A 12,830-nucleotide genomic window follows, 5' to 3' on the forward strand; every position below is an offset into this window, starting at 1 on the left:
CGGCAAGCCGGAAGTGTGATTCTGCAGCCGGAAGCGGAAGTCCCTGTCGAAAAGATCAGCCGCTGCGGAGAACAGTGGTTGCCGGTGCGCTCTGGTCCACGTGGGCCGCGGTGTGAGAGCACCGGGTGGGCGCAGGCAGTCGCGGCTAGAGGCGCCACTTGCCGGCCGAGCGGGCCTCGGGCCGTCCGGCGAGTTAGAGTAGCGTGGACGCGCGCACTCGCTGGGACATGGACACTCCCCCGCTGTCAGGTTCGGACTCGGATTCTGATGATTCTCTGGTCACAGACCGAGGGTAGGTGTCAGCCAGGCTCGCGGGGCTGGGCGCGGGAGAAGGTCCTCACTCCCCCGGTGCTGACTGCCCACCGTGTTCTGCAGTTGCAGGATGCGTTTTCCCGGGGACTCCTGAAGCCAGGCCTCAATATCGTGCTAGAGGGGCCGAAGAAGGCTGTGAACGACGTGGTGAGCTCGGGCTCCTGGCCGGGGTCCTGGGACACTGGATGCCCCCAAGACACTGTTGTGCTTCTCAGGCGGAGTTCTTGTCCCAGAGAAGACTCAGCCTGCGCAGTGCCAGGGGGGTCAATTCCCGACCCGGTTGTTGGGGGTTAGGGCTTTGTCCGTTGGCCTATATCCTTGATGCTGGCTCTGTGTCTGGATTTCCTAGAGTGGCCTGAAGCAGTGTTTGGCTGAATTCAAGCGGGATCTGGAGTGGGTTGAAAGGCTTGATGTGACCCTGGGTCCCGTGCCGGAAGTCAGTGGACCTCAGCCAACACCTCAGAATAAGGATCAGAAAGCTGTTGATCCAGAAGATGACTTCCAGCGGGAGATGAGCTTGTATGTTTGTTTTCAGGTGTGGGAGTTATGGGTCCCTGTGCTAGAGGGAGGGGGGTGGGGGGGAAAGTAGTGTACCTGTACTCCTCGGAAGTTGTCATAAGCCTGAGAGTAAGAAAGAGGGCTTCTTTATATTCAAAAGAACTAAGGAGATTGTGCGTGGTTGAGACAAGAGCCTGCTTGGTCCATCAGTTATACTCCAAAGTCCAGTTTATTTTTAAATTTATTTCGATGTATTTAGTTTTAGAGTTACTTTAGAGTTACTACTTTCAGTTATTTTAACAAAAACTTGCTTCTGGAAGGTTCTTATGTGAACTTTTCCAGTGACTACATAAGAATTCATAATTGATATTAGTTTGTAAGTTGATGGGTACTTTTATTTTTTTTTAAACCACATTGTTTTTTTTTTTTAATTTTTATTTATTTATTTATTTGACAGAGAGAGAGAGAGATCACAAGTAGGCAGAGAGTGGGGGGAAGCAGGCTCCCTGTGGAGCAGAGAGCCGGATGCGGGGCTCCATCCTAGGACCCTGAGACCATGACCTGAGCTGAATGCAAAGGCTTAACCCACTGAGCCACCCAGGCACCCCTTAATGGGTACTTTTAGTGCGGTCACTCTCTCTCTCTCTTTTTTTTTTTTAAATTTTATTTATTTATTTGACAGAGAAGAAATCACAAGTAGGCAGAGAGGCAGGCAGAGAGAGAGGGAGAAGCAAGCTCCCCGCTGAGCAAAGTGCCCGATGCAGGGCTCAGTCCCAGGACCCTGAGGTCATGACCTGAGCTGAAGGCAGAGGCTTTAACCCACTGAGCCACCCAGGTGCCCCAAGTGCGGTCACTCTTTTAAATGAAATTTTTTTTTTTTTTTTTTTTAAGCAGAATTCCCCTTCCTCTTTAAAGAGTGCATGGCTAAATTTCTCCTAGATACCAAGTAAAAGAGGTTTTATTGCATTTTGTGTGTGTTCTTGCTGGTGGAAGTCAGATGTTGAGAATTTTTCTGATCATGGATAACTCTGAGGTTATCCTTGTCAGGTAGGCAAGTGAGAAGGAATAGAAGGTCTCTCTCTCTTAGCTTATTGCCCAGTTTGTCCCATATCACACTGTCCTCCATCCTCAGCTACCGGCAGGCCCAGGCTGCAGTGTTGGCGGTATTACCCCGCCTCCATCAGCTCAAAGTCCCTACGAAGAGGCCCACTGACTATTTTGCAGAGATGGCCAAGTCTGATCAACAGATGCAGAAGGTAAGAAACAAAGGTTTCCTCTGGAAAGCGAAGACTTTATACTTAAGTGTGGTTAGCTGACTTATCTCTTGTAACTTTTTTTTTTTTTTCAAGATTTTATTTATTTATTTGACAGGGAGGGAGAGAGAGTGAGCATAAGCAGGGGGAGCGGCAGGCAGGAGGAGAGGGAGAAGCAGGCTCCCCACTGAGCAGGGGGCTCAGTGGGGCTCAATCCCAGGACTCTGGGATTATGACTTGAGCTGGAGGCTGACGGTTAATTGACTGAGCCACCCAGGCACCTCATCTCCTACAACATTTATTTATTTATTTTTTAATTTTTTAAGATTTTATTTATTTATTTATTTGGAAGACAGAAAGAGTGAGCGAGGGAGAGAGAGCACAAGCCAGGCGGAAAGGCAGAGGGAGAAGCAGACTCCCTGTGAAGCAGGGAGCCAGGTGCAGGGCTCAATCCCAGAACCCTGGCATCATGACCTGAGCTGAAGGCAGACGTTCAACCAACTGAGCCACCCAGGTGCCCCTCCTACTACATTTAAAAAGACTAAGCCCAATAATAGGGAAGTGGTTGTCAGAGGACAATTACTATAACTGTCTACTTCAGACTCATGCCAGTCACCACCAATTAGAAAAATATAAAGATGATTTTTTCCCCTAATTTAAACATTTAAGGGGAAGAGAAGTACTATAAGAACTGTGGTTTCAGAGATAAAGATGGCCTTTTGCATTTCCTAGCTGGTGTGGTCATGGCATGGTGTGTAGAATAAACACACTTCTTGTTCTGCCATTGTCAAGGGACTATAACTTGTAAACAGTTCCTTTTTCTCTGGGCCTCAGTATTCTCTAAGATGAGGGACTAATTAATATCAGATGTAATATAATTTCCAGTTAGATAGAACTTGGACCTCATTTAACTTTGGGAGGAAGAGAATTGCCAGAATTTAATCCAAGATCTCTTCCAATAATTGGGTCTCTGGATTTTAGGGAACTCTTGTCTCAGTGGTACTTGGGGAAGCTAACCTAGAGATGAGCTCAGACACATCTCTGTACACTTATCCTGACAAGTGCTTACCCTTTGACTAAAATGGCTGATCTGATGGAAGAGGCTGGGTACAGGATACTGGTTTGAGTTTTTAACGTGTATCTCGTATATTGGAGAAGGGAACTGAGGCTGCATGCTGGTTTCACGAGTCTGCAGACAGTAGGGTTGGGGAGAAGTTCGTTTCTCCTGGCAGAGTGTAAGCCGGCAGCTTTGCGTAACAGAACAAACAGCACACTGAGATTGGGAAGGTCCCTTGCAGGTTCTACCACTGATGCTTTCGGTATCTTGGACAAAGTGCTCAGCCTTTGGGCCTCTTGTCCAAGTTTCCTTTGAGCCCTAGTTTGCAGAACTGGGAAGATCTGGTCCCGCTCCAGTGCACCCTAAATGGTGGTCAGGCCAGACTCAAATAACGTAAGCTGACAACATTTTGTGTTTTAGATTCGACAGAAGCTGCAGGCTAAACAGGCGGCCATGGAGAAGTCTGAAAAGGCGAAGCAACTGCGGGCGCTTAGGAAATACGGGAAGAAGGTGAGAAGGAAAGTATGCGGGCTTAGAATGAGGCCGAGTATCCATCAGGCTGGAGCCGGGGTCAGATCTGGTTCCGTGCCGTATGTGTGTTCCGTCTTGTGTTGATTATCTCTCCTCAAAGAGGCCATCTGTGCTTGGATATAAACACCATCTTTCCTTGACACCAGGGTCTCAAGGGAGGGGCGGTTGGGGGGGTGGTGGTGGCGGGACATGGTCACTGCTGGGAAATAATTCATTTTGCTGGGCTTCATTGGCACGTCTGTGCAGTGAAGGGGTGGGTCCAGACCAGTGGGGTCCAAACCTGACCTCACAGCACAATCACCAGGAGAAGTCTTTCAAAACAGATTTCTAGGCTTCAGAATGTCTGGGAATCTGTGTGTATTGTCTTCCCTTCCCCCCAAAACTTCTCATGTGATTCTGAAATGCATCCAGCTTTGGAGAATCACTGGTCTGGATGACTGAAAAGCCTTTCAAAGAACCATATTATTGATTGTCATCCAACTGAGGGGAAAAATGGCTCTTGTGTGCTTGATCAATGGATGTCTGAGTTCTACTGTAAAATCTAGGGAAACCCTTCTTGGTTTTTTGCCTTTATTTCATGGCCATTTAGGAAAGAAGATGACAGGAGTTAAAGTCAGGGTTGTAGGAAGAAGTGAGTGTGGGGAGGATCAGCGCGAGTGTTCAGACTTTGTCAACATTTTGGACATAAACGTTCATGGTCTGGGGTGCTGAGCTGCTGTCCATATTGGAGTCACTTCATTGACGGGTCCTCCACGGAGTAAGAGTAGATCAGCATCCTATTCTCTGCAGAAGAGCAGCTGTGCATGTATTGGATCGATTTGGTGGTTGACGGCTGAGGTCAACTCAAAGACCTGGGTAGTTGGCAGTAACAGAACCCAACTGATCAAAGGCAAAGACAACTTTTACTTGGGCCTATTAACTCATCATTTGTAATTCAAAGAAATGTCATGGCAGTGGTTCTCAACTGGGGATAATTTTGCCTTACCAGGGAACATTCAGCAATGCCTGGAGACATCGTTGGTGTCATGTCTCGATGGGGAGGGTGCTGCTTGCATCTAGTGGGTAGACGGCAGGGAAGCTGCTAGGTGTCCTACAGTGCCCAGGACAGGCCATCCACCACCCAGTAAAGAGTGATCCTGTCCAAGCGGTCAGTAGAATTGATATTGAGAAACCCTGCTTTCAAGTGGAATCATCTGCTTTTGTCCTTACGGCTAGTTTTCTTTTTGTTTTTTTTTTTGTTTTTTTTTTTTTTTTTTTTGCGAGATTGTTTCTGTTGATACTTTCTTGCTTACTTACTAACTAAGGGGCTAGATACTTAATCTGAGAATTGGATGTAGGCCTAGATCTAGATGTAAAACTAGACCTAGTTCTGCCGGTAGGATTGTGAAATGGGGTAAGAGTGCAGACTCTGGGGTGTGAATTCAGCTGTGCACTTTCTCACTGTGTGACTCACACAAGTGACTCTCTGTGCTTCATTTTCGGGGGGGGGTGATAGGAATTTCTACTTCACAGGGTAGTTGAGGAGATAAACTAAGAATATACTTAGAGCCTTAACATAGTTCTGGCACACAGTAAAATTTCAGTGGTGATGGTAGCACAGCATTGTTACCCAGACGATGGAGACACTCACGGGGATGATGGTCTGGAGTGGGTGTGACAGCCCTGTGTTCATGTCCCAGGTGCAAACAGAGGTTCTTCAGAAGAGACAGCGAGAGAAAACACATATGATGAATGCCATTAAGAAATATCAGAAAGGTCAGTATACCTCCCATCTAAGGATATAGGAGAGTGGGGACAGCTGCTAATTTTAACACCTGTTGCTGTAAAGCCTTGATTGATTTCGAACCGTTGGACCTAAAGTTTGGGATGGCATGGGGAGCAGAATGTGCCTCTTAAAATTGATTTAGCAAGTAACAACCTTCTTTGGAAGCTTCAGCTTTTCTTAAAATGTTTTGGTGCTGGGGTGCCTGGGTGGCTCAGTCGGCTTAGTGTCTGCTGCTTAGGTCATGATCCCGGGGTCCTTGGATCGAGCCCTGCATTGGGCTCCCTGCTCAGCGGGGAGTCTACTTCTCTCTCTCACTTTGCCACTCCCTGTGGTATGCTTGTTCTCTCTCTCTTATTTATTTAAATAAATAAAATCTTCAAAAAAAAAATAAAATGTGTTGGTGCTGATCAAAGTACCTGTTCACCCCTAGGCTTTTCTGATAAACTGGATTTCCTTGAGGGGGATCAGAAGCCTGTTGCACGGAGAACGAAGGAAGGAGCAAAAGGCCAGCAGATGAAGAAGGGGTATGAGGGGTTTTGCTTTGGCTTTGTGGTGGGTACTGGGCACGCAGTGTGTGAGCACAGTGGGGAACTCCCCAGGAGTGGCCTCAGAGCTGAGAGAGCACAGTGCTGCCTGCGGCCAAGGCTCATAGGCCTTTGGGATGGGTCCTTTTAGCCCTATCAGTCTTGGAAGGTTAAAGTAGGGTGACTTAGGGGGCGCTTGGGTGGCTCAGTCAGTAGAGCATTTGACTCTTGATCTTGGGGTCATGAGTTTAAGTCCCACGTTGGACATAGAGCTTACTTTAAAAAATAACTAACAACACAACAACAACAACAAAACCCTGACATAGGGTGATCTAAGGACTTGGCACATTTTAAGTGAATACTCAGTAAAAGTTGATTCCACATCTCACGGTACGATGGTTTGGAGTGTAGACCTAGGGTTTGGGTCTAGAGTTTGCCATTTTGGGTAGCTTTGAGCAAGTTACTTGACCTTCCTAAATATTAATTGCCTCATCTGTGAAAATGAGAAAATAGTATGCCCTCATAGCACTATGCAGATTTAAAAGGGCTAATGGCGGATATTATTATTTTCTTCTTAGTTTACCTTTATGCATCCCTGGACACCAGGCCTGGGGGAAATGATAATTTCTGTAGACTATATTAATACCATGATAAAGGCATTTAAGACATAGTGCAGAAGCACATTTTAGAAATAGCTGACCTGGTCTGGAGATCAGGGTGTGAGGATGGCTCTCTGGAGGAGGGTCCCACCTGAGCCTAGTCTGAAGGATAAGCAAGAAGAATTAACCAGAATAGGAGAGACACAGGTTTCAGCTTCAAGAATGAAGAACGCAAATGAGCAGAAGCATAGAGATGAGAGCAGCAGGTTTGTGTATGAGGAATTGCAAGCATTTGGTACTGCGGGGAGTGCAGTGTGGGGCAGTCTCGGAGAGGTGAGATGTAGCTGGAGGGGCGCCTGGGCTGAGTCGCAATGTTTGCCTTGTTCCAAAGCTTGGGTTTTATCCAGTAGGCAGTGAGTGAGACATTGATGGCTTTACTCAAAATAATGAACAGGCCATAGTCATGTGTTTGAAAACCTGTAGTGGTACTTGTGTAAAGGATGGACTTGAGGGAGGCAGGGAAACTGACTAGGGGGCTACTACAGAGTCCAGAGAGCAATGATAATGAGCTGAAGGTGGTAACAGGCAGAGAAGAGAAAACGGGTTGAAATGTTCAAGGAGTTAAATTAGCGGCACTCGGTAATTGTGTTGGGTGTAGAGAGTGAAAGAGGGAAGAATCAAGGCTGGCGCCCAGGTTTCTAGCCTGGGAGGCTGGAATAGTGGGAGGACCGCCAACCTTGAGTCAGTGTTCATATACAGGAGGTGAAACCAGTCTAGGAAGGGAGACGGCATGTGATCTTGGATATGCTGAATTTGAGCTTCCTACGGGATGACCGGTTTTAAAATATATTACATTTGAATGTTAACTGTATATACTATCCTTGAAAGGAGTAGAAACATCTGAGAATGATCTAGCAATAGTTAAAATAGAAGACGCGTTCCAGAGATAAATGTTGAGCCACAAGATACATATGGATCCTTTCTTGGTTCTTGTTTTGTTTTCGTGCTCTAGTAGTTAAAACCATAAGTAGATGGGCTTGCCTGGGGAGTTTTTAGAGTTAAGCATGTAGGGCCAGGGATGAGATTCTGGGTAACAGTAACATCTAAGAGCTTTTGCTTATAGACTGGAAACTAAGGGTATTGGTGGGCCATGGGAATCATCAGGATTTACAGTGCCATGGGTGACCGGTAAGCCTGCTTTTTTTCCAGGCCCAACGCTAAGCGGCGGTATAAAAACCAGAAGTTTGGTTTTGGTGGAAAGAAGAAAGGTTCCAAGTGGAACACGCGCGAGAGCTATGATGATGTATCCAGCTTCCGCGCCAAGACGGCTCATGGCAAGGGCCTCAAGAGACCTGGGAAGAAAGGATCAAGTGTAAGTGAGCCATGGGTCCCATCCCACACCTACCTGCACCCTTCCCTTTCTTAGGGCAGAAGGCCAAGTTGCTGTGTGATCACCTGTGGTATTTCTTTTTCTGTAGAAGAGGCCTGGAAAACGGACAAGAGAGAAAATGAAGAGCAGAGCACACTAAACAGCATCTTCGTACTCGAAGAACTAGGAGAAAGGGGTTGTAGACTTGGGATTTCACCAGACAGTTGGATTTCTTCTGTTGGGATCTTTTTGTAAAAAGTTCTTTCAATAAACTAAAAGATTTTCAAAGAAACATAGAATCTTGGTTAAAAACTCAGGAATAAAAGGTGAAAAAGTTACTTTTACATATTAAGTAAGATTGCTATTTATTGATAATTTAGGCTTTGAGTCCAAATTGCCTTTCCTTTATGACAGATGAAGATTTAACTTACACCTTCCTCATCCTTCTAATTAACTGTATCATGATTTTAGATAAATCAGGAGTCAGTGGTTATATCATTGTGACTGTTTAAATACCTTCATTGTCAGCCAGATGTACTAGGATAAAATTTCTTTCGTGGTACAGCTTTTGGGTTTTCCTTGAGTTAATTATTACTTTGTATTTTTTCTGGGTGCCTAATTTTCCTTGTAGATCCTTATTTTTCCCTAGACACATGTCATTTTATCCACTTTATAATTTCCTGCTCCAACCTAGGTCTGTCATATAGCTCTCACCCTGTCTCTTCTAGACCATTTAGATTGGTCTATTTCCTGGATCCCATCCCCATCTTAGCTTATGCCTTCTTTTTCTATGTACCGTCTTTTAGTATCTTCCTAGGAAAGAGAACTTGGGGACTCCTACCTTTCTGCAGTTGCCTTAAGTTTGGTTGGTGGGAGTTGCCCTGAGATTGTTGCATACTGCCTCCTCTCCCCACTGAGAAGTTGCTGCCATTCCTTCTCTTCTCTCTGGAATCTTTTCTTCTCCTGTGATCTGAAATTCCATGAGGACATGTCTTGGCATGGACCTGTTTTTATTTTTTGGAAGGATGCTAGATCTTCAGTTCTAGCAAATTTTATTTGATAGCCTCTCCCCATTTTCTTTGTTCTAATTCTGGAGTTTCTTTCTTTCTTTCTTTTTTTAAAGATTTTATTTATTTGTTTGTCAGAGAGATAGAGTACAGGCAGGCAGAGTGGCAGGCAGGGGCAGAGGGAGAAGCAGGTTCCCTATGGAGCAAGGAGCCCGATGTGGGACTCAATCCCAGGATGCTGGGATCATGACCTGAGCCGAAGGCAGCCGATTAACCGACTGAGCCACCCAGGCATCCCAATTCTGGAGTTTCTATTGGTCATATTTTGAACCCCTTCTGATGATCTTCTAAGTTTGTATTTTAGTTCCACTTTAGAGAAAAGATTTCTTTGGTTTTTTTTTTCTAATCATTTAGTGAATATTTATTTTAGCTTTCGTTTTCCATTTTGTCCCCCAGTTCTTTATTCTCTTATCTCAGAATGTGAATTTTGATTTTGGTTTTTTAAGAGTTTTCCTCTGTTCCTTTCATTCTGTTTCCTTGGGTTTCCCCCAGCCCCTCCCTGTTCATTATGATCCCCCCTTTTCATGTCGAGCTGTATGGAAGTCAAGAGCATGGACTGCTGGGTTTAACACCTGTTTCTACTGCTTACCTGCTGTTTGACCCTGGGCATGTTAATTTCTCTGTGCTATGTCATTTCTGTATAGACATGAAAAGAATATCTACCAAATATAGTTTCTGTCAACTTTAAGTGAGTTAGTATATGTAAAATGCTTAGAACATTGCCTGCCATATGGTAAGAGTTTATACCTGCTTGGAATTATTTTGCTGGGGGGCTTTCCATAATGTCTGAGCCTTCAGTGGTACATACTTAAGAGGCACTCAGATGCTGGCTGGAGGTGAGACATAGGTCAGACATGGGTAGGAAAGCCACATTGCATGTTGGGTTTTACTCTGTGTTGAGAGGGTAGGAAGTTTGTTTACCTGTCTTCCCTTTCTCCATTCCAGTTTAGAAAGCATACATTAAGGCAGCGGGAAATACCTGAGAACTGTATATTTTTAAGCAGAAAAAATAATGTATTTTCACATTGTTTCCTTTTTTGTAGCATCTTTGGTATATAAAAAAGGACATTTCTGGTTCCATATGATTCTTTCTGGTACAAAAAGAATGAACTTAGTGTTCATAAACACATTTCAGTTAACAGCATTCTGAGCAAACAGGTCATGTGTTCAGAAGACCAAAATGTTTTACCCTGACCTGTTTTTGATAAGCTACACTATTAGTGGCCGGGGTAATGCATAGTAATTCAAATAATTGAATTATAAATCAAATAATTGAAAAAGAATTCAGAATTGGTTCAAGACTTTGGATTATGTGTGGAACATACTGAGAGTTTTAAGAAAGGAGAGCACATGTTAACAGTTAATACTGGTAAGGTCAAAAGTAAGTCATTACTTTTAGTACTTTTAAAGAAAGAATTGAAAACTGTGTACCTACCTTTCTTCCTTTTTTTTTTCTTGGATAACAAATAGAATCACTGTCCTTAACTTCGGAGATATATTTCATAGAAGTCATCATGTCACCTCTACCATGTCAGCCTGCGAAGTATCACTGGGGTGCAGGCCGTATCAGCCTCCCGTTGTGTTCCATTACAGTCCCAGGCATTGAGGCTGATGACGTGGTGGAACCAACTCCAAACTTAGGAGGAAGACAGTTTACCAAAGCATGGAGAGGAAGCTTGCTCTGTGTTCTGTACACGTTAAAACAGGCAAACACTTGTTTTGTTTTGTTTTTTATAAAGAAAACACTTGATTCTCAATGTGTTTAATGTTTTAAATTCTAGTCCACCAAATAACTAGTTTTACTGTTTTCTTTGCATGTTTAACAGGAGTTTTTTTTTTTTTTTTTAATTTCTTTTCAGTGTTCCAGAATTCATTGTTAGGCACCACACCCAGTGCTCCATGTAATCTGTGCCCTCCATAATACCCGCCACCAGGCTCACCCACCCTCCCATCCCCTGCCCCTCCAAAACCCTGGGATTGTTTTTCAGAGTCCACAGTCTCTCATGGTTCATCTTCCCCTCTGATTTCCCCCAACTCCTCCTCTCCATCTCCCCATGTCCTCTGTGTTATTCCTTATGCTCCACAAATAAGGAAAACCATATGATAGTTGATTCTCTCTGCTTGACTTGTTTCACTCAACAGAATCTTTTCCAGTCCCGTCCATGTTGATACAAAAGTTGGGTATTCATCCTTTCTGATGGAGGCATAATACTCCAGTATATGTGGACCACATCTTCCTCATCTATTCATCCATTGAAGGGCATCTTGGTTCTTTCCACAGTTTGGCGACTGTGGCCATTGCTGCTATGAACATTGGGATACAGGTGGCCCTCCTTTTCACTACATCTGTACCTTTGGGGTAAATACCCAGTAGTGCAAGGGTCATAGGGAAGCTCTATTTTTAATTTCTTAAGGAATCTCCACACTGTTTTCCAAAGTGGCTGTACCAACTTGCATTCCCACCAACAGTGTAAGAGGGTTCCTCTTTCTCCACATCCTCTCCAACACACATTATTTACTGTCTTGTTAATTTTGGCCATTCTAACTGGTGTAGGGTGGTATCTCAATGTGGTTTTGATTTGAATCTCCCTGATGGCTAGTGATGATGAACATTTTTTCATTTGTCTGTTAGCCATTTGTATGTCTTCATTGGAGAAGTGTCTGTTCATGTCTTCTGCCCATTTTTTGACATGATTATCTGTTTTGTGGAGTTTTTAGTACTTTGATGAACTTTTAAAAATCCCTTCTTCATCTTGGAGATTGTATTTTGAGGAGAGTGTAAAAGGCAGACAGTTGATAGGCAGAGATGTGAGTCTAACTCTGATCCTGTGTAAATTATAAAGTAGATCAGATCCCTGGTTCTTTCTCATCACCGAGTTGTTGGCTCTGAAAGCCGTCCCTGCTCCTGCAGGTCTGTTCCTTGAAATACAGTACATTCACTTCTTCAACATAAGAAAAGAGAGAGAGAGGAAGCTGTATACACAGGCTGTCCTCGCTTTGCACAGTAGTGTGGGACCAGAAAAATGAGCTGCTTGCCAAAATCAGACAAGGGGATCTTAATAAATTTTAACAAAATGTTCTAAAGGTATGGAGGTAGGGAGGGTGCTCAGCATTTCCATGCCTTTTTTGGGCAGGACACCTTCCCACCCAGCCCTTGATGTGTTCACCAGCCTTGAAGCTCTCCAACCCTGAGTTTAGGGCTTTTCATGGCAGTTTCACTATGTAGGCATGATTGATTAAGTCACCGGCCATTGGTGATGGTCCATCTTCTGTCCCTCTTCCCTCCCTAGAGATGGAGTGGGGCTAAAATTCCAAGTTTCTAACCAAGGTTTGGTCTTTCTGGTGAGTGGGCCCCCATTCTGAAGCTACGTAGAGGCTGCTAAGGGTTGCCTCATTAGAATAAAAGGTTATCTATCTCCTCTCAGGAAATGACATGGGATTTAGAGCTTTGTGTCAGGAAACAGGGACAGGTCTATCATAGATCTATGATAGCACAGGTCCCTCATAGCAGAAGGGCACATTTCTAGATGCCCAAGTAGTCATTAATGATTAGTCCTCACCATATTTTATGAAAAGGTCTCCCAAGGCAAGTCCACTCAGATTTGCAGACTTCCATTCGATGTTGTCAGGTGTGATCTCATCGATCTATAGCTTCACCCTTTCAGGCATAACACAGAACAGCCAAAGGCGAGAGCTACATGGAGCTACAAAGTGGGGGCGGGCATGGGGCTTGTGTGCGCTCTGGGGTGCCCCTCCCCCCATCTCCGTGCGCTCAGCAGCCTAGAGTTCTCTGCCTCTTTCTCCTCAGGACCTTCAAATGGTAGTACATGGGGGGGGGGGGGATTTCTTTAGAGC

General features: G+C 44.6%; 1 protein-coding gene across 1 annotated transcript; it reads left to right on the top strand.

Annotated features, from left to right (window-relative positions):
* The first annotated feature begins 62 nt into the window (after positions 1-62).
* EBNA1BP2 (EBNA1 binding protein 2) lies at positions 63-8,260 on the top strand. Its single transcript, XM_047727717.1, has 9 exons — positions 63-291; positions 374-459; positions 662-831; positions 1,943-2,066; positions 3,541-3,630; positions 5,331-5,406; positions 5,847-5,940; positions 7,749-7,911; positions 8,018-8,260. Exons 1-9 carry the CDS (start codon positions 228-230, stop codon positions 8,066-8,068), a joined length of 918 nt encoding a protein of 305 aa, XP_047583673.1. The 5' UTR covers positions 63-227; the 3' UTR covers positions 8,069-8,260.
* The last annotated feature ends 4,570 nt before the right edge of the window (positions 8,261-12,830 follow it).

The sequence above is a fragment of the Lutra lutra genome, chromosome 4 (assembly GCF_902655055.1).
Source record: "Lutra lutra chromosome 4, mLutLut1.2, whole genome shotgun sequence".
NCBI classification, from domain to species: Eukaryota; Metazoa; Chordata; class Mammalia; order Carnivora; family Mustelidae; genus Lutra; species Lutra lutra.